General features: G+C 33.5%; 1 protein-coding gene across 1 annotated transcript in view; it reads right to left on the bottom strand.

Moving 5' to 3' along the window:
• The window catches only part of Uba6 (ubiquitin-like modifier activating enzyme 6), a 63,819-nt gene that overhangs the window by 23,041 nt on the left and 20,323 nt on the right, over positions 1 to 20,455 (bottom strand). The window contains exons 11-26 of the mRNA NM_001107213.1: positions 20,145 to 20,207; positions 19,267 to 19,343; positions 18,656 to 18,722; positions 15,931 to 16,074; positions 14,474 to 14,541; positions 12,758 to 12,836; positions 11,749 to 11,829; positions 9,649 to 9,726; positions 8,337 to 8,518; positions 6,979 to 7,084; positions 4,840 to 4,929; positions 4,669 to 4,749; positions 3,747 to 3,875; positions 2,284 to 2,335; positions 2,132 to 2,195; positions 1,137 to 1,206 (exon numbers count right to left, since the gene is read on the bottom strand). Of these exons, the coding sequence (NP_001100683.1) occupies positions 1,137 to 1,206; positions 2,132 to 2,195; positions 2,284 to 2,335; positions 3,747 to 3,875; positions 4,669 to 4,749; positions 4,840 to 4,929; positions 6,979 to 7,084; positions 8,337 to 8,518; positions 9,649 to 9,726; positions 11,749 to 11,829; positions 12,758 to 12,836; positions 14,474 to 14,541; positions 15,931 to 16,074; positions 18,656 to 18,722; positions 19,267 to 19,343; positions 20,145 to 20,207 (1,431 nt within the window). The remainder of the gene's footprint in view (positions 1 to 1,136; positions 1,207 to 2,131; positions 2,196 to 2,283; positions 2,336 to 3,746; positions 3,876 to 4,668; positions 4,750 to 4,839; positions 4,930 to 6,978; positions 7,085 to 8,336; positions 8,519 to 9,648; positions 9,727 to 11,748; positions 11,830 to 12,757; positions 12,837 to 14,473; positions 14,542 to 15,930; positions 16,075 to 18,655; positions 18,723 to 19,266; positions 19,344 to 20,144; positions 20,208 to 20,455) is intronic.

Genomic DNA, 20,455 nt, shown 5'->3' with positions numbered 1-20,455 from the left:
ATTAAATTCATACATCAAGAGGCAAGCAACTCTTATAATATCTCAAGCTGACCCAAATGAGCCCACATCTCCATTTACTACTAGGAAGCTCCTATGAAAAACTGAGGCACACTGCTTTTGAGATTAGTTAAGACTTGCAACACAAGACTGAACACTATTAGTTTTTCCTAGATCTTTATGTGATATTTTATTTCCAAGAAAGATTAAGGTATAACAGGCATATATCTATGCTAAATACAGATCCAGATTTGGGACATATGTTTAGAATCCCAACAGTTAAGAGGCTGAAATGGACAACTCATGCATGAATTTGAAGCTACTCTTGTTGGGTTTATATATCTACTTAGTAAAACCCTATCTAAAAAAGAAAACGACAAAAACCAAGACCTTTTTCTTTTTATATTTCTCTAATCAGTTTCCTTGAAGGCTGAATTTATTTAACTCTAATATGCATTTAAGGAGAAAGCTAACCTATATACATGTACTGTCTCTCAAAACTGTATGGAACTTGTTAGGTGTCACTCAAAAGACAATGTCTCACAGAATGAGCAGGACTCTAAGGCATGAAAATCAAAGCAGGAGAACACCTTCAGACTTCTGGAAATGTATGAAAGTTAACATTTAAAGTGAAAAATTAAGTAAAGAGAATCCATCTCTTTGAAGTATTTTTAAATTACTATGAACTGGCTCATTTGATTTCTAATTCAGAGTAACTAGGATAAGAGAAAAAGGTAAAAAGGTTATTAATATGTTTATTACTTATGATTGCTTTCACAAATATTATTTCAACATTTAAATTCATAAAGAAAAATTAGTTTTCTATTTACCAGTACTGCAATGAGTAGACAACTTCTGCCATTAGAATGGTCTTTAACACAACAAAATAAAAGATTTGTTTTTCTTAATCCAAAAGAAAGGTTTTAGCTCAGCATGAAGGTGCTTGTCTATAATCTGACCTGAAGAAGATCTGGACCTCAAGGCAAGTTCTACCTCATTGTTCAAACATGTGGGAGTTTATGTCTCAAACAAATAACCAAGAGATTGAATGATTCTTATAATCTAAACACAAACTTGATACCACCAACTAAATCAACTTGGATTTTGAATCACTTGCTAGAACCTGGAGAGTATCTTACCTTTTCTGAAAACGGAATGCAATATACTGTAGCATATAGTTTTGCAGCATTCTGAAGAAAACTGAGGTGCCTTTTAAAATAAAAATAAAAACTGAAGCAGTTTGAATGGCAATTTTAAGAAGATATTTAAGTCAGTAGGAAATACAGCCTTCATGTTAACACTTAAGAACTCCATTTAAATTCTGTTTTGCAGAATTAATTTTTACCCCTTTTAAAGTTAAGACAATGAAATTCTTGTCTAGACTAAAACAACACATAAGGAGATACCAAATGTCCTTTTGATACACAAACACATGTTAAAACACTATATTCAAGTATTCACCAGAAATACTGTGATGTGCAGAACTATTAGAATACTTGGAGAAAAGTAATTTTAATTCATAAGAATGAATGTGTGTGTGTGTGTGTGTGTGTGTGTGTGTGTGTGTGTGTGTGTGTAAGAATGAGGAATGAGTATACATTAGATTTGAACCAGCAAAAACAAAAAAGGGTATGTCATATTAGAAAGGCAATTTTGGATAGTAAGTGAAATTTTGAAGGAAGCAGGAGCTGAGAAAATTAAGCAAAGTGCTACTTGTAGAAAGGCAGATTAATGAAGGTAGACTAAGTGTCTGATGAGAGTAAACGTGCTAAGTGTGAGTCTAAAACCAGCGACACACTAAAACCTTACTTGTGTGAATGTAGGCGGGTCACATTAACTGCATTTCCACATAAACCATCTTAGCTTTATTTACTGTAAGAACATGTATTTTCATTCTATTTTCTTACAGGCAAGAGTAGAGGCGACTTTGTGTTTTATGGAGTGGATATTATAAACAATAGACTTATTTAGCATATAAATAGATGGATGCACACTTGTGTAGGAAGATGCAGCTGGCTCTGCTGACTAGAAAGACTTGCTAACTTTTGCACTAAGAGACTTAAGTTACTTAACACTGAAGATCCTGCACTACATAACTAAGGAGTTTACAGTTAACATATACACATATACTTACAAAGGCTCATTTAAATCAAATTTTATTGGAGAAGGAGGCCTTTTTGGTGACTGCCAAAATAAACCTAGTAAAATGATAAAATATTACTTTCAATAAATATAGGTCATATCCAGTATTTTATATTACAAATCTCTTACAATGGTTATACTCACTGCCATCTTTCAATCGTGTGTCAAGAGGAAAGCAGTGAAGAAGCTGAAGGGCCTAAAAGAAGAATAAAGAATGAAAAACAAAGTCCCTGCTATTTGTTATTTGAAGAAAAACCCCTGAAGTTTAACAGAACCAAGCAACCCGCTGGGTACACACTGCTTAGGCATCCCAACAAACAAGCAAAGCCTAGGAGACGCACAGCGGGGTCCTGGAGTCAGTCATGAATCAGTTGGCTTCCTGCTGTCCTCGCACATCGTTCTAGTCTTTACAACCACTTCACGCCTTTCCTACAATACTTTACACACTATTCTGTACTAAGAGCAATCATTACAACAAATATAAAAACAAAATTATATGCTTAAGATGTGCTTGGAAGAGGGTGGGAATATGAACCATGTAAACTCATACTGCTTCAAGTGAGGTGAAAGGTAAAAATGATGAATACAGACAGTATACTATTTTCTTATGTTTCCATGGTTCCTTTTTTTCCCTATAATAATAAAAATCAAGCAAAGCAGCGCTGGTGCTCAGGGGGCAAAGCTATGTGCTGCCAATCATAAACCCGGAGATTGACCCCTAGGACCCGCTGGTGGAGGAAATGAGTGCTGCTGCTTGTCTTTTGACCTCCATAGGAGCACTGTGGCCATGAACATGCTCCACTCCTCTACAAAACAAATCATTAAGAGTTTAACAATAAAAATAAAAATACCAACATAAAACAAAAACAAAAACACCATCACAGAAGATGGTTCAGGAGAAACTTAGTTAAGAGAAACAAAGAGGTACTGATTCTAAGCCTTTGTGGATTGAGAGGCTAGGCCCTGCTCTGCAGACAAAATGTCCAAGATCAGGCAGCAGAATCTCTCCAATCCCACGCCACCCTCACAAAAACTTATATAAGGCTGCTGCTTCTCTGAGCAGAGTCAGTCACCCTCTTGTGTCTTTCCCAATAAATGGATGCCAAGAAGTGCATGTTGACAGGATCATGATATAGCTGTCTCCTAAGAGGCTCTGAACAAAAATCCCACCTGCATTATCAGTCTCTCGTTTCTATTCTGAGCAAACTTACTTAGACCAGAGAATTAATGCAGTTCATATTACCTAGAGACAAAAGCTACCCTAACCTAACTTTGCACATAGGGCCAGCTCAGTGCACAGCTGACAAGTCAAGCCAGAACGTGCACACTAAATGTTTTAACTAGTTACCATTAAAGAGAAATTGGTCATATGCTTAGGCTTTACTCTCAGTTAACTTACTATTTATTTCTAAAAGGCTTGAAGGAAAAGAACAAATATTTTAAGTCAGGGATGTTAGTAATAAATAAATGAGCCATGGACAGACCTTTTTTTTTTCCCTTTTCTTTTTTTCGGAGCTGGGGACCGAACCCAGGGCCTCAAGCGCTCTACCACTAAGCTAAATCCCCAACCCCAGACCTTTTTTTTAATGTCTTAGATGTATACTTACTTTATGGTTGAAGTATTTTTCAAACTTTAGTCTTGCTAATTCTACACATTGGGACCACATTCTAGGTCTTCTGCTAAGCAGCTTAATAACTTGAAAACAGCCTTCTAAACTCTGTCCATTTTGTATCTTCTAAAATAAGAGAAAAACAAAGGGGAAAAAAAAACATTATTTTATAGGCACAAACACACTCCATTAGTATTTTTTTTTCCTGCATAACCACTTATTCTCTTTTTTCTTAAAATTATGAGAAGAATGTGAAAGGACAGTAACCGGATCTTTAGACTGTTTTTTCTTTTTAAAACAATCTATTCTTATTTCAAGCACATTGGTGTTTTGCCTATATTGTATGTATCTCTGTGTGAGGCGTCAGATCTCCTGGTACTGGAGTCATAGCTAGTTGTGAGCTGCCATGTGGGTGCTGGCAATTGTATCAAAGAGGTCCTTAGTGTACAGAGACCTAGGAGTAATAGTTAATAAAAAAATTGACCTTTTTAGCTGTATATGACTAAATGTAGAGCAGTTGTCTTTGAAGTTGGCCTTATTATGAGAGTAATAAGATTACTGTCCAGCCCTGATTTTCACTTGAACTGATCTTAATTTTTTCCCCAAAGAATTTACCAAACCCTCTGATTATCTGTTGCTATTTTATCTCTATTATTATACCTTTGTTTGGTTGAACCACAAAGCCTAATTAGTCTGAAGCTCAAAGACAATTATATACAGTTCAAGCTAAAACAAAACAACACAAAACAAAACAGGCTATTTATCACCTAAATTTAGGATTCCCAACAGAATGTTTCACTGTGATCAAGTTTTCAAGCACTCCCTACTGCTACAGGAAAGTTTTATTATTTTTAGGTAACTTGAAAATAAGATTATACTAACATAGGTATTGGCTCTGAAGTAAAATGCATTCTTTTACCTGTAAGACATCTTCTGCAGAAGGATAGGCTTGCCAAAATTTGTTAAACAGTGAAGGCTTATGGGAGAAGGAACTTTCAAACTGTAAAGGGAAAAAAGTTTCAGGTATGTTTAATAGTTATAATATTACCTTGTCTAATTCAGAGAAGACCAATTCACTAAGAACTTTTACCTTGTCTCTTGCCCATTGGATAGTATGTTCGACAGCTGCCGGAAAGGACTTGAGAGTGCAAAATGGTATTTCCTCTTCTGGGGGGTCTCGCTATTGAAAAATAAAAATAAAAACCAAATATTTGGCTAAATTTTGAGTCTGACTGGTCTAAAAATAAGGCCTGTTATACACTTTCATATGGTAATACTTTCATCTTGGATAATAAAGCAAAACTTAATTTCTTGAACATTTAACCTGTTGAAAGACATGAGAAACACAAATCTCATCATTATTGTCAGTGTGTGCTTATGTGGTGTGGCAGACATGGCCAATCACAATACATTATTAATTTTTTTCTAGACAAATTCGGGTGACATGTAAACTTTCTTAACACTACTTCTAACTTAGAGAAGTGATTAGGAATTCTTAATGTATAAGTTCTCAGTGTTCCCAAAGATCCTACATGAGATTAAACACTTGGGAATAGGACTCTTAGTAGTTTACTAGAGACAGTATACACTGGATGGGAATGATTAAGTTGTCTTACTAGTGGAAGAACCACTGAAGACCTCCTTGTCTATTAGAGGGTTTGTTTAAAGACTAAGCTTACTGGTTTACTCAGTCAAAAATGACTCAAGTTATGCCTTTTTACTGAAAGAGATCTCTAATTTGCTGATTTATGAGAAAGCAACTTTTTGTTTGGCTATGTCTTATGAGAGTCTGAAATAAAAGAACAGGAGGAAGTTCAGCAAATGTAGCAGACTGAGAGGATCCTTGACTATGAAAATCTTCCCTTGGCATCATGCATATGATTCCCCTACTTAATACTCTAATTAAACATCAGTTTAATCTCTTATATTATTGTCATTATTTGTACCAGTCAGTGAATTTCACGAAAGAAAACGGGAAAACAGTGTACACTAAGAATTTAAAAATTTTACTAAACCAAACATACCCTTTAAATCAAGAAACATTAATACTTAGAAAAATCATATACTTAATTATTTACTTGAACTGTTTAATTTTAAATTATAAAACCTACAAATAATTTTTAGACCCATAGTTTCAACTTTAGCAATATTATAAAATCATTTATGAGAAAAAATTTTATACTTTACTTTCTAAAATACATACACACTGCTTCCTTGAACCACTGAAGAATGATTTTTTAGGGGTAGTTTTTGGGTAAATTACCAGGTTCATATTTTTACTAGGTTTCACAAATACTACTAATAATGCATGCTAGGGGCATAAATTCTTAATGAGGACAAACATTTAAGATGACCTAGTAGTCTTACTGCAACTTGATTTGCCAAGGCTGGTTGATATCTATGGGAGGCGCTCTTCTTTTTTGAGGAGAGGGGAGGAAGAGTGAATGGGGTAGGGTAAGGGGAGGGACTGGGAGAAGAGGGAGGGAAAGCTGTTATCAGGATATAAAGTAAATAATTAATAAAAAGATTAAAAAATGAGTACACAGTCATTACACTTGTGTTCTTCATTTTCTTATATACCAGCTAATATCTAACAGAATAAAACCAAAAGATCAGAAAATTGATAGGATTCCAAGTCTCTGGTGACATTTCTATTTTCGGTCAAAAAGTTAAAAGTTTCAAGTCAAAAAGTTAAGCTTTTATAAGCTTATTTTCAACTCAATGGTAGTTAGAAAACTTAAAACTCTTTTTTCTTGATAACTCCTTAAAATTTCATTTAGGGGCAAGGGCGATGTATAATGTTAGTTATGTGAGCCTGAGGACCTACGTGTGTTCTCAAGCACCCATGTAAAAGCTGGGTGTGGAGGTATGACATGTAATTACAGCAATAAAGAGACAGAGATCCTTGGCACTTGAGAGCCAGTCAGTTTAGTCAAATCTGTATTTCCAGGGCTCAGTGAGAGACCCTGTCAGAAAAATTCAGAGAGTAAAACAGAGGAAGACTCCAGACATTGATCTCTAGCCACTACACATATATAGTGTTCCTACTATCTGAACACACACTTAAAAACTACATTCAACATGTTTAAACATGCAGATGCACAAATATATATCAACTGGTCAGAGCTAAAACCAAGATTGTTAAAGCTAAGTCAAATTAATTAATTCTTCCTTGAAAACAAAAATTGTGATATAAAAAGACAGACATTTATTCAATATACTGACTTACGTGACTATTATAAGATTCAGTCAATTGAGGTACAATAATTTCGGTGTGTCCTTTGGTACCCATTGTTCCAGAATCTAAGAGAGGCCGTAGATTTGCTAAACAGCGGCTATTTGGAGACAAAATATATAAAGAAAAAAACAAAACAAAGCAAAACACAAAAGTGATCAGTAACAGTAAGCAAAGGATAGCTTACTGTTATCTACTTAATATTCAACATGCTGACCATTTTGTATGCATGTTGTAGCCAACAGAACATGACCCATGCTAACAGTTTTACTAAGTTTTTCTTCTTAGCGCTATCACATATATAAAATTTGTTTTCAACCTAGTAATTTCTGTTTTTCCCTACTTAATCGGATTTTAAAATATCATTTTTTAAAATTTCTATTTCCTCCATTATTAACTACATTATTCTTTCTTCATTTTCTATTTATTATTTGATTACTTTCTGCCTATAAGTTCTGTTATACCACATCTTCTCAACTGGTCTTTATTCCAAGCAGTATTAACTAAATAGTATCATTAGTCATGTTTTACACACTTTAGTATCCTAAGACTTTTTTTTTTGTGCACTACTCCTCCAACGCATATACACACAAAATGAAATGCAATAATTTTTTTCTTGTTTGTTTTTTCTTCTCAAGATTTGCTTCTCTCTCATTTCTCAACTGGTAAACCTCTGATATATGCTCTGGTATCTTAACATTGCAGTCACACAATGATTCATTCAATGACTGATTTCATAAATCGCATTGAATGATATCAGATGATTGACAGTGAAAATAAATAGTCTTTGGATGAAAAATGTAGTGAAGAACCAAACATTAGGTAAACACGTATGTCATTAAAAGTAAGTGCCACAATGAGAAAGTACTAAGACAAGCGGAATTAGGAGTAAATGTCTGTTTGAACAAAGTTATTTAGGCTGAAACTTGAAGATGAGGGAACACCTTAAAGGAGAGAATTGGCAGTATACACATTTGGGGACAAGAATTTTGGAGGAAGGGAAATACAACTTCCTGAACCCCAAAACCAACTTAGTTCTTCCTAAGAGGCTGCTGCAGACCCTAAAGAAGGCTTATATAGCTGTAGTAAGGAGACGGAACACTGGCCACATCTAAAGCTGGAACAGTGGATAGGTGGTAGGTATTTCATAAAAACAAAACAAAACCATTTAGGCTGTTTTATCAATATTAATTTTTTTCTAAGTATAATGAGAAATCACCAGTATGCTTAAATTTAAGTAGCTCTACTAGAATGACATAAAAATAATTAGGTAATTTGGTAATTTTCAAAATGTGAAAGTGAAAACCAAAAATAAAAGTAGTTCTTTATGCACTTGAATTTCAAGAACATACCTGTCTACATATCTCCTGGCTTCCACATTATCTAGTGCTGTAATGACGATGTCTTGCTTATTGTAAAATTCATCACTGTATGTACTCTCGGTGGCTGGACAGACTTTGTTCAGGTGTGCATCTATTTTTAATTGAGGATTTATTTTCAGAGTTGCTTCAGCAGCAGTATAGCTTTTAGGTTTCTAAACAAGTAAATAAAAAAGAAGGAATAAATGTCAAACAGAAAAGATGAAGTATGACTGAATTTACATATTCTAATCATTCCGAATATATGAGGTGACAGCAAAGTACTGACATACTAACACATTCTAATCAACCTTCATTGTGTAGCAAATTCCCTTAGACACTTTCAAGTATTTTTACAAAGCCTTAAAAACTATGTTTATTTTTTTAATTAAAGGTTTATCCACCATGTGTCATTTCATTCATCTGTCATTGAACCTTGTGTTACTTCAGATACCATGAAGGTCTTTCCAGCTTTCTGTCTTTTCTCACTATTAGGCTAACATGTTTTATTTCTTACTACAAAAACAAAGTCAGAAACTGTTAGAAGTCAAGAAATTTAACAAATAGGTCTTTAGTGTTCATCTACAGATAATACACAGTGAATCCTTCTAGTAAGACATTTGACTTCACAGAGACCATTACCCTGTCATTTGTATTTATGTAAGAGGATATCAGGTTAACTATGACAGGTATTGTAGTCACCTGTTCATAACATGCTTACATTTCATTTCCTAAGATCGACAATGAGTTGATAATACAAGGGAAAATTTTAAACTAAAAGCACATGTTTTTTTCTTTCTTACCTGTTTTTTTACTACAGAGTTTTACCATGTAACTATGACTAATACTTACTGTGTAGACCAGACTACCCTGGAACTCAAGAGATCCACTTACCTCTGCCTTTGAGTACACTGCCTATTTCTTTTCCAGATTTAAATATTTTGGTTTGAGACAACTAAATAGTCTTTTACAATAAAAGGGGATGCTAAAACTGTACAGCAATTTTAAATACTAATCCTTACCTGTTTTATACCAAAAAAAAAAAGTAAATAGGGTTAAAATTTGTGCTTTGTTAAAACCTCAAATTAGAGAACCTGTTTATGGAAACATCTTTTTGTGGTGCTACTCATGTTTCACCACTCAAAATAACAACATCTAAAAACCAATTTTAGCTCCCATGAAGGATCATTATTTTCTTGATTTTATTCTTTCCAAAGAATACTTTATTCTTTCTCTTAAGACTCTAACACAGAACAGAATTACCCAGCAACCATTACATGTTTATGATATGAAAAGAGTGACAAACCTGTATATGATGAGGGCGAAACAGGAACTGTCTGTTTAGGTTGGATTTTTCTATCAAGTCAGGATCTGTAACTGTTACCTTGTATCAGAGGAGAACAAGACGAATGAATCTGTTTTGCATTTACCCCTATGACCAAACAGTACTCTCAAATCATTTTTACTAGTAATAGTCATTTAAAAAAATTCCAAATGGTTACCAGTAATATGCTATCATTGTTAAATTTATTAATTCCAACTAATATTTAGTACATGAGCATAACAACACAAATAATTTAAGCTCATTTGAAACTTTCTTTAAAGATTCTTTATTTGGGTATTAAAAATATCTATCATCTTTTAGACCTACAAAATTAATTACTCACAGAGCTATCTCTTCTAAATTTATAACATTTATTCTTTTAAAAGTTATTTATTATTTCTTAATTATTGTGTATGTGTAGAGGAATATGTGCCCACAGTTTGAGTATGGAACTCAAACAACAACTCGTAAAAGTCCTTTGTCTCCTCCCATGGGTGGGTGTTGGGGATCAAAGTGAATCAGATTTAATGGCAAGTGCCTTTACCTGGTCAGCTATCTTACTAGTCCAATATTTATTCTTAATTTGAAGTAATTTGAGAAGAATGTTGTCATGTTTCAACTTGAAAGGAGCTCCAACCAAGGCTGACTCTATAAACTACTAGGCAGTTGAGTATTTTTATCCAGTCAACTAGCGGTCATAGACAGTTATCTATAGACCTAAAATGCTTGCCCTTTAAAAAAGTACAGATCCTAATTCTAGAAGGAGAAAGGAAAAACCAACAGGTAAAATAATTCAAAGTGCATGTGCTATTAAACTAGAATTAAAAAGACTGTCTTGGTACGGCACTGCTCTGTAAGGGTTCCAGTTTCAGGTGCTGACTGGTGTTCACATTCATTTTCTTTTAGTAATTTTCCTTGTGTATGGTCTACATTTTTTTTTTTTTGGAATTTTATATTAGAGGTTCTCTCTCTCTGTCTCTCTTTCTCTGTCTCTCTCTCTCTCTGCAGAGATGGGTGGTTAAGAGTCTTACTTTCTAGTGAGTGACTTCCTTATGTATCTGGTGTTTAATTCAAGGTTTCATTTTTCCCTTGATTCCAGGTACCTGGGGATTTCTCTTTACATCTTGGGTGTATCTATGAACACTTACAGCTTTGTTACAAGTCTCTGAGTTCAGAATGACAGAGGCCTGCCCACATTACAGGCTTTATTTTGCTATCTGATGTCAGTAGGTTTCTTCACTTCAGCTCATCCTGACCTTTACCTACTAAACGCACTGTTTTCCTGTACAGTTAAAACATTCAGGTAATCCCCAAACTCACAGTAAAGAAGCAATTTAGAGAAAAAAAAAAAACAAGAAAAATCCAAGTAACTTTTAAGCTACTAAACTCGGAGTTTGTGGAGCACATTTGGAAATGCCAAGCATGGATAATATAAATGTGCACCTACCTATAGCTATAATAATGATGAATCCCCTTTAAAACCATGTCAATAAGCCACAATGTGGATTACCATATACTTTTTAGTTATTTATGCATTATCACTGTTAGTGACCAAGATAAATATATGAAGTCACTAAGGAAAGTTTTTATCTTAGAGGTAAAATACCACTAATAAAAATTATTTTAAATATGACATGATTTTGCAATTAACTCAGTCTGAAGAATTTTAACTATATACCAAAGTATATGTTATTCTTACTGTTTGAAACTCACCATTTAAATTATGTGAGTACTCTGCAGCTTTTTAATGTCATCTCTCATATTAATATTTAATTAAGAATGAGTAGTACAACAAAGGAATAATGCAGTCAGTTTGCAAGCTATGATAATAAAAATTAAAGCAGATTTAATCTTGATGGTAAGTACAAAAGGCAGACAGGACTTATTTCAGTTTCAGGAAATTACAAAGAACCAAGAAGCAGAGACTCTGACTAAAAACTGACCAGAGACAATTAAATTAAAGTCTTCTAATTCTCAGTTTAATGGTCTACTGGTAAAACAGGCTAGTATAGTCAAACACAGTTCCAAAAAGGGCAACAGGAGAAATATAAACGTTTAAGTCTAAAATGACCTGTAACTTACCATTCCTTTCTCTCTACCTGTACCAACACCCAGTAATGCAAAATTTTTTAACATTTCACAGCCTATGGCGCCACATCCTACCTATCGAAGAAAGAATACAAATGTCAGACAACAAGACTATAATTTTTAATGAATTAAGAATTTCATTCTAATTTTTTCAAATACTATAACACTAACTACAATTTTTAAGTAATGATTTGTGCTTCACTTGTGGTAGATTTTACTTTTTGCAAGTTTCATAATGCCTTTTAAGTGTCTCAATTAAAGAAAAAAAGCAGTATAAAACAAATAAGGAATCTATGGTATTCATAATTTCTTTAAACAAAAAACATTTGAAGATTTCTAGCAAAAGCTAAATGTAGAACTCATTTCTTACAGAGGAAAGAAAACAGTAACAGAACAAAAAAACAAAAATATGAAAACAACCCAAGTCCAGAACTAGGTACCATGAAAAAGTCTACTTTTAGACATTTGTCAGTCTATCTGAAAGACAGAAATATGTCTAAGGCAAGTCTACTAAGAATTTTAAGTAAAACAGAAAATTATAAGAGGTTCTATCTATATGAAAAAAATTTCAGAATTGCTAATCTGTAAAATATTTATAAAAATGATTACTAAAACTTGGTAGTATTTTTAAGACTAGCCAACATTTATGCTATTATGAAAAATTTCTCTGAAAATATACTAAGATATTTAAAAAAGAGAATACATTTACTCATTTCTTAGTGTAGTGATTTAAAGTTTTTTTTAAAAAAAATTTTAAAGTACTTCTAGAAAGGATTTAATGTTGAAGCTGTTACATTCATGTTTTATTTTTAAATGAATAAATACTTCAGATCCTGAATTGGCTAACGTCTATGTAAAAGGCCCAGGAAGTAAATATTATAAGCTCTGGAGACTGTATGATTTATTGATTACTCATTTAGACCAAGTTGATTTTAAAACTTAACTTGACATTCAACAACATTTTGAGTACATGACTTATTCCCATCCTTACTGAACAACTTACTAAGAAGATATTCAAGTTCTGTAGCTTCTGACATAATGTATTTCCAATGCAGGCACGGAAGGCATCGTATCTATCTCCTCTGAAGAACAGTTACCAAGGAAACAGCAAGACATACAAATACACCTGATTATTGTTAGTAACAATTTAAACTGTACTTCAAGACAGAATATACTTCAGAGTTTTCTACAGCCCTTCTTATTCCTAAACAAAGAATTATGACTAATGACTGCTGAGAGGGACAATTAACCAGGGATGAGCCCTCGAATTGGCGGTTATCTAATACAAAGTATACAGTCCTGGAATCAATCAAATGTCACACTAACTAAACTCAGCATGCTGTGTTTATATATTTATGCACATACAAAACAAATAATAAAAAAGAGGCCAATAATTGAATGGGAGCTGGGGAACATGGGAAGGCTTGGAGGGGGAACAAGGAAGGAAGAACTGGTGTAATTATATTTTAATTAAACATTTTTTTAAAATAAAAGTTCTCCTTAATTCATGAGATGAACTACCTTCCTTGAAAGAGAAAAGATCCTACCAACATCCAAATGACATAAATGAAGATGACTTTAGGTTGTAATAGTTCAGGAATCTATTCTAAGCTTATCAGTCGATGTCTGAAACTTTGGATGAAGCTGACTCCTCTAAGTACATTATATTTTATATAATATCTATGTATATAAACTTAGGACACTGTGGTAGTAAGTTCTGTAGGCTGAGTTACCAAAGGGTAACTAACAAATTTCTTTCTCCTTCTTTGCAATTTTCTGGTTAGGTTATGTCTTCCTTTTTCAAGTTTATTTCTTAACTTAGTTGGGTTTCGTTGCTCTGTGTAGTGTTGAGCCAGGGTTTGGCTTATGCTGCCCAGGTTAGTCTTCAACTCCTTTTCCCACCTCATGCAGTTTTACCAGATTTTTAAAGCCTCAGCATATACGTGTTTTTTATTTTCTTAGATTAAGAACATTCACTTTTTCATGTAAAGATGTATTATTACTCCAGCATTACTACTAGTGCCCGAGGAACATTGCTAAGTGACAATCAAAGTTTTCTTTTACATGTTTCTTTGATACATACAGAAAGAGCTTCTAAAGGGTCGATGGACAGACAGAAGAATGATTCCTCCCAGGAAGGACAGCATGTGATGTTATCACTCTATACCCAACTACATGCTATTCAAATTTATTTATTTCTCTACTATTACATTTTGTACTTTTTGATATTTTACATGTAAGTAAAAATCTCAGAAAGCTTAACTACAGAGAAGGAGGGAAAAAAAAGCCTATAAAGATCATAGTATTTTTAAAAAGTTCTTAGAGGAATCTATGGAAGGGATTTAGAGTTATTAATTCATTTAAACTGAAGGCAGAACCCTGTGTTACGTGGTTAATGATTTTGAAAAAGATTTATGGCCTCAAATGGAAAGTGATTAATTAAAAAAAAAAAAAACATGTATAGCAATCTTATTAATATTATGGCATTTGAATGCTAATCATTCTCATGCATATATTCCAAAATTTTGTATCACTTCATATAAAGTGGTAATGAGACATGGTACTATTGTAATATTTAACCACTAGGCAAAGAAAAAACAAGCCAAGAAGTAAAATGTCTGGAGGAAAGACACCTAAGAGAGCAATGCTTACACAAAATTGCTCACTCTCTGCTTCTTAAAGATATACTAAGAAAAAATAATCCAAATTACATCTTTACCGTGGGAGAAACTCTTCATGCCCAAGATTGCCTAGGGATTCCACGGTATCTGCTGCTTCAAGATACAACTGAAAAGAAGATTGAAAACATTACAGTTAAGACTTAAGTCACTAAAAAAACCCTGAGCTTTTCTCTTACAGTTATTTAATAATCATGGGAAGAGATGATAAAAATGACAATTCAATGTAAAATATTAGAAAAATAATGGTTATAATATATATTCTTAAAACTGTGAACCAAAGGACTGTTAAAAGGTGTGTAATTCAATTCATATCACTTATCCATCATAAGGATAATTTTATTTTACTTTTTTAATTTTTAGAGGAAATTTTACTTCAAAATCTGTTCTTCAAAACTACAGAAAAACTTTGGATTTCCCATTCAATTTTAGTGAACAGTATGATTCACATACTCTTATGAACAGTATGATTAACTTGAGCATGAGGTATCTAGACTGTACTTCCAACTGGAGATACTTTATGTCATCTTTTGCCTCATGTATAATTATAAAAGAAAAGATTCAGGAAGACAATTTCAACATTTTTAGTACTAAAAAGAATTTCTTTACTTTATTAATAATTAAAGAACCCAGTCTTATGCATATTTAAGTAACTGCTTTTAAATCTGAACAGAATCAGATGATAATACCATTGTAATATAACACTGTAACAGAATTTATATTTCATATGATGCTAATAGTTATAACCAAGTCAACTTCCACCAGTCAACTTGTAACTTATTTTAAATAACGTAGCAGAAAAATGACATTGTATGGGTGTATATTCAAAATCAACTCAAACAGAAAGGACTTAAGCAGTGTGTGTAGACTTCCTGCCTTTTATTTTCCTTTTTGTAACAGATACAAATGCTTTTAACTCTTTTTTTTTTCTTTTTTCTTTTTTCCGGAGCTGGGGACCGAACCCAGGGCCTTGCGCTTGCTAGGCAAGCGCTCTACCACTGAGCTAAATCCCCAGCCCCAGCTTTTAATTCTTGTGACGCTTTTATCTTACACATCTCCCAAATGTACACCAACCCTGTATCTCATATCTTCAGGCAGTATCAGGAATGAAACCTGAAGATTTGTGATGGCAAAATTTCTACAAAAGAAGTTTAAGAGCCCAGAGAGCCCCAAAATGGTAACTAATCCAAAATACTAGAGAAAAACTGTAGAACAGAAAATTAGTGATTTTAATATTACATGGTAGGAAATACATCTGAGAAAGTAACTGGATTATTTATATCCCAACAGACAAAATATTCCTGTTAGTTTCAGTTAAAGAATTAAGTTTCTGAAGTTCAATTACAGACTTAAGTTACTATTTAATGTATATATGATACATAATAATGTACATAATACTAAATAGGTATATATTTGTACCACACGATAATTAATAACACATTCATTTTATGGAATACTTAACTTAAAATGGAAACATAAAAGAAAAAATTAAACTAACCCATTGACACAAAGGAGAAAACTTCCCGGTCACAGCTTTTAATACTTCTTGGCTAGCAACACCCCCGACTGCAGCAGCAAGTGGGGGTAAAAAGCCTTGAGCAGTCCATGAAAGCCAGTGCACAATGTCAGCATTCACCTCAGGCTAAAACACAAACCACAGACATCAGTGATACTAACAGTATCCACACACAGTACCTGTGACTTCAGGAACTAAGTTATTAAAATCCTTAGAACCTAACTTCCAAAAAAACAAACAAACCCAACACAAACTACTAAATGTCCTTCTAAATAAAAATCTTTATCTCATAATAAAAATATCAACTTGCATGTTACCTTAAGCGGCTTTTTCATTTACTAGTCTCTGTTCAATTTTGCTTCTGTGACTGTAGTCTAGACTGCCATTTAGAGTATCTGGTGTCAGAGAGCAAACAACTCAATACCCTCTTTGTTGTTGTTGTTGTTTTTGTTCTTTTGTTTTTTGTGGAGAGATCCTTAGCTATCCTGGAACGCATGCAGTAAAGCAGGCTAGCCTTAAGATCAGAGGCATCTGTCTCCCTGGTACTAGGACTAAAGGTGGATGCCACCACCCCGTTACTTAACCCCAAAATCAAGTAAATTGCAAAATGACAGGCTTGAGGGAGGAAAATAAAGCAACCCCACCTGCAAGCCCTTGGCATGGAAGACCCACCAACCAGCCTGGTGCTGTGTTCTCCTTCATGGTTACAGTCTCTAACAGCATCCCCCATTTTCTGGTCCATCCTGCTTTTTATCCTTTCTCTATCACCTCCTATTGCTTAAGTTCTTACTGCTCAATACTTTTACATCTTTACTCATTTACCCTACTTCCTAAAGTATTTCTTGTCTATTAGTACTAAAGGTGAAATTCTTATTTATATTTGGCATTTTTTTTTAAAGTCTCTATCTGGTTTGCTTTTAAATTGTTATTGTCACTACTGTGGTTACCTCTCCTTGAGCAGCAGTGAGGATTAAGAGTTCAATAAAAAGATTCCCACAAAGGTCATCATACAAAGCCAGGAAAAGGTGTTATGTCCCAACAGGTGTACAAATAATAATGCATAAATATAAGAAATATGAACAGCAAGACAACCCAATAACTGAACTCAAAGAACAGAAACTGGTACTATAAGTAATGCAGATCAGAAATTGAGTAGAAACTAAAATAATGAACCTAAGATTCTGTGAAAGGAGAAAAGATTAATGCACTGTCAAAATAACCAAAAGGAAGGAAGGAAGGAGGAAATCCAAGTAACTAAAACTAGAGATGAAAATAAGGTGTGTGAGAGCAACACTGAAATGCAGGAGAACAGGGATACTTATAAAAAATAAACCAGGAACTAGGAAAAAAAGAGTAACTTTCTAGACATCTATGACCTAACAAAATTGAACCAAAAGAACACAAAAACACATCTAAATGAGCATAAATGAGCAAACAAATAGAAGCAAAAGGGTAAGTGTCCAACAAAGTAAAGTTCGGATCAGAGTTTTATTGATGAGTTCAAAGAAACTATAACCCTGACAAACTATAATCCATTTAGAAGAGCACAGAAGAACTCCGAGTCCTTAGAAAAAAAGGTCATAGATGTGGATATAGCTTAGTGGTAGTGCCTACCTAGTATGTATAAGTCCTGGGCGTGATCTAACTAATCATTGCAAAATTCTAAAACTTTTAGAAAAAAATGAGGCATAAACTGTGAGAAAAAAAAATCAATAAGTATAACGAGAATTTACAAAGAATGTATTTGAATAAGACTTATTTAAAAAAACTGTAGATATAACTATAGAACCCCCAATAATTTAAAAAAACTAATTAAAAATAAGCTAAGATTTGAAAAGCCACCTTATTCAAAGAAAAGTACAAATGTCATAGAGGCATGTAAAAAATAGGCTCAGATTCATTGTAATTTTAGTGATATGCAGCTCAAATCTATGTGATACACTTACAAATAATAACGTGGTTACAATTGGAAAGGAAATACAGAATTTTGAAGAGGTTGTTGCAACTGAACCTGATACAGATCTTGTAAAAATGCAAAATAGTACAGGTGCTTTGAAAACACGTAAGGTTGGTCATATTCATGTACACCTTTAATCTCAGCACCCCAAAAGGTTAAGACAGTTGGATCACACACACACACACACACACACACACACACACACACACACACACACACACACAAAAGACAGAAAGATCGCTCTGAATTTGGGGCTGGTCTTCATATACTGAGTTTTAGACCAGAGAGGGCTATTAATGAGGGCCTGTCTCAAAAAACCACCAATTTCTTGTAAACTAAACATCATATTTTACATCTATTATATGACTTTACAATGTATTTCTAGGTATTCTCACAAGAAAAATGAAAATATTTATCAATTTAAAAATCTACATATTTGCAGTTTGATACATAATACAATGTTAAAACTTAAAGTAAACGCAGCAAATAATAGTTGTTAAACTACACACTGTATTATCAGTACTGTATGAATAAAACTATTTAATTAATGTTCACAACAACTTGTAAGGTGAGTTCATCTAATTTTGTAGACACACAAACGAAAGCAGAACAAAGCAAAAGAGCTTCTTCATTAACGTCACAGAATCAGCAGTCAGCATAGGGAAGATCTAAATGTAGGAAAATATCAGTATGTAGAGCATTTATATTATAAACAGATACCTAGTCAACCACAACTTTATTAATATTTACCTTCTCTTCCAAGGTTTCACTTATACATATTGTTAGCTTCAACAGTTCATCTGAATCTTGCTGACACCTGTAAATTAAAACAAAAGTACAACTTCAATTTTTTGAATTGCTACCAAGGTTAAAAATAAGTATCATGTGTTTTCGTCTAACTTCAAAGTTAACTGTCTTAGCTGCCTTTATATTACATCAAAATCTGGTCATCTACAACAACATATGAGATTTAGATTTAAACAAACAAGGTAAGAAACTTGCAATTTCTAACTTAGGCTAGAAAACATTATCACAGATTACTAGTTCACCAATTAGAAGAGGTTCTGATTTTAAAGGCTATAGATTTTAAAGTCTTCAAATATGAAAATTTCCCATGTAGTATGATTCCATTCTTACAAATGGATCTTTCTACTTCCACCAATAAATCACCCTAAACGTCATGTTTATGCAATTTCGCATATTTACTAGTAATATAAAAAGGTAATGCAACTAGTAATGTTAGTAGGGTAATTAAAGGTTAATTGTATTTTTTAACCTATAATTTTTGAGACATGGTTTTCAAGAGAGAGAGAGAGAGAGAGAGAGAGAGAGAGAGAGAGAGAGAACACAAAAAGTACTACCTGATATTTGGCTTACGACTGTAGTTTTCCTGAAACTGGTCCAAGGCAAGCATGGCTACATGAATCTGTAAAGGTGCCTATTTGAAACATTAAAAAAAAAAAAACAAAAAAAACAAAAAACAAAAAAAAAAAAAAAAAAAAAAAAAACGCCAACATTTGTTAAGAGCTATGGACTAGGCTAAATGTTTTTCAACTATTATTTAATTTCATCCTCAAAATAAGAGTGTAATATGATGATATCATTAGAAAAGTTAAATGATTTGACTTCAAGACAATAAAGATATTTATTTCATTTTCCAAATAACTAGAGTTTACTAAGTTATTCATAAGAAATAGCAGCTGTATACCAGCAACAAAACATTTGTACAGCTGGGTGGGGTGACACCTAGCACCCAGGAGGTGGCACTCAGAAGCAGGTGATCTCTGATTTCAAGGTCAGCCTTGAAATACCCCGTCTCAAACACCTAAAACAAAATCCAAAGCCATAACCACTCCAAAAACATGTATAAAAAAACCCTAACGACCTGAGTCCAACCTTTGACCTACACTCAGACGCTATGTTAACTCCCCTGCACATACATGTCCTAGAGAACTGCATAGAAAAAAATCTTACAGTGATGCCCTATCTATCTATATATCAATTACTAAGATTACTTACTTATCAAAGCTACCAAATCACCAAAGTCTGGCTTCATTTTACTCTGACATTTTTATGGCATGAATTCTCATTTTAAATCCTTTGATTTAAACTTTTAATATTGAGATAAGGGTAGAGAACCTTTAGAAACAATGGCTAACCCATTATATGTTTTGAATCATTTACCAAATTCTATCCACCACTCTGCTGCCCCTTTCAAACCTGCAAAGTAAATATTTACCTCAGGTTTGCTAAAATCTGCAATAAGGCACTTTGGATGTTTTATCTGGCTCTCCAGGGGTTCCTAGGAGGAAAAAAAATGTTATTTCACAGCATATTTTGCAAAACATTTAGGGCGGTGGAAGCAAGGGATCTTTCTCCAAGGCTGAAAAGGGTGAGCTTGGACTGTTGTAGTTACTGCTGTAAGGTCATGGTTAGAATGCTCTGCAACACCTCACTACTATACTAATAACCACTGGTACTATACAGTAACTTCAAAGGTATAGTGGAAAATATCTTCATAATCCCAGACTTTGTCCTAATGTAAAAGCT

This window comes from Rattus norvegicus, chromosome 14 (genome assembly GCF_036323735.1).
Source record: "Rattus norvegicus strain BN/NHsdMcwi chromosome 14, GRCr8, whole genome shotgun sequence".
Lineage (NCBI taxonomy): Eukaryota > Metazoa > Chordata > Mammalia > Rodentia > Muridae > Rattus > Rattus norvegicus.
This window is presented reverse-complemented; position numbering and strand designations above follow the sequence as displayed.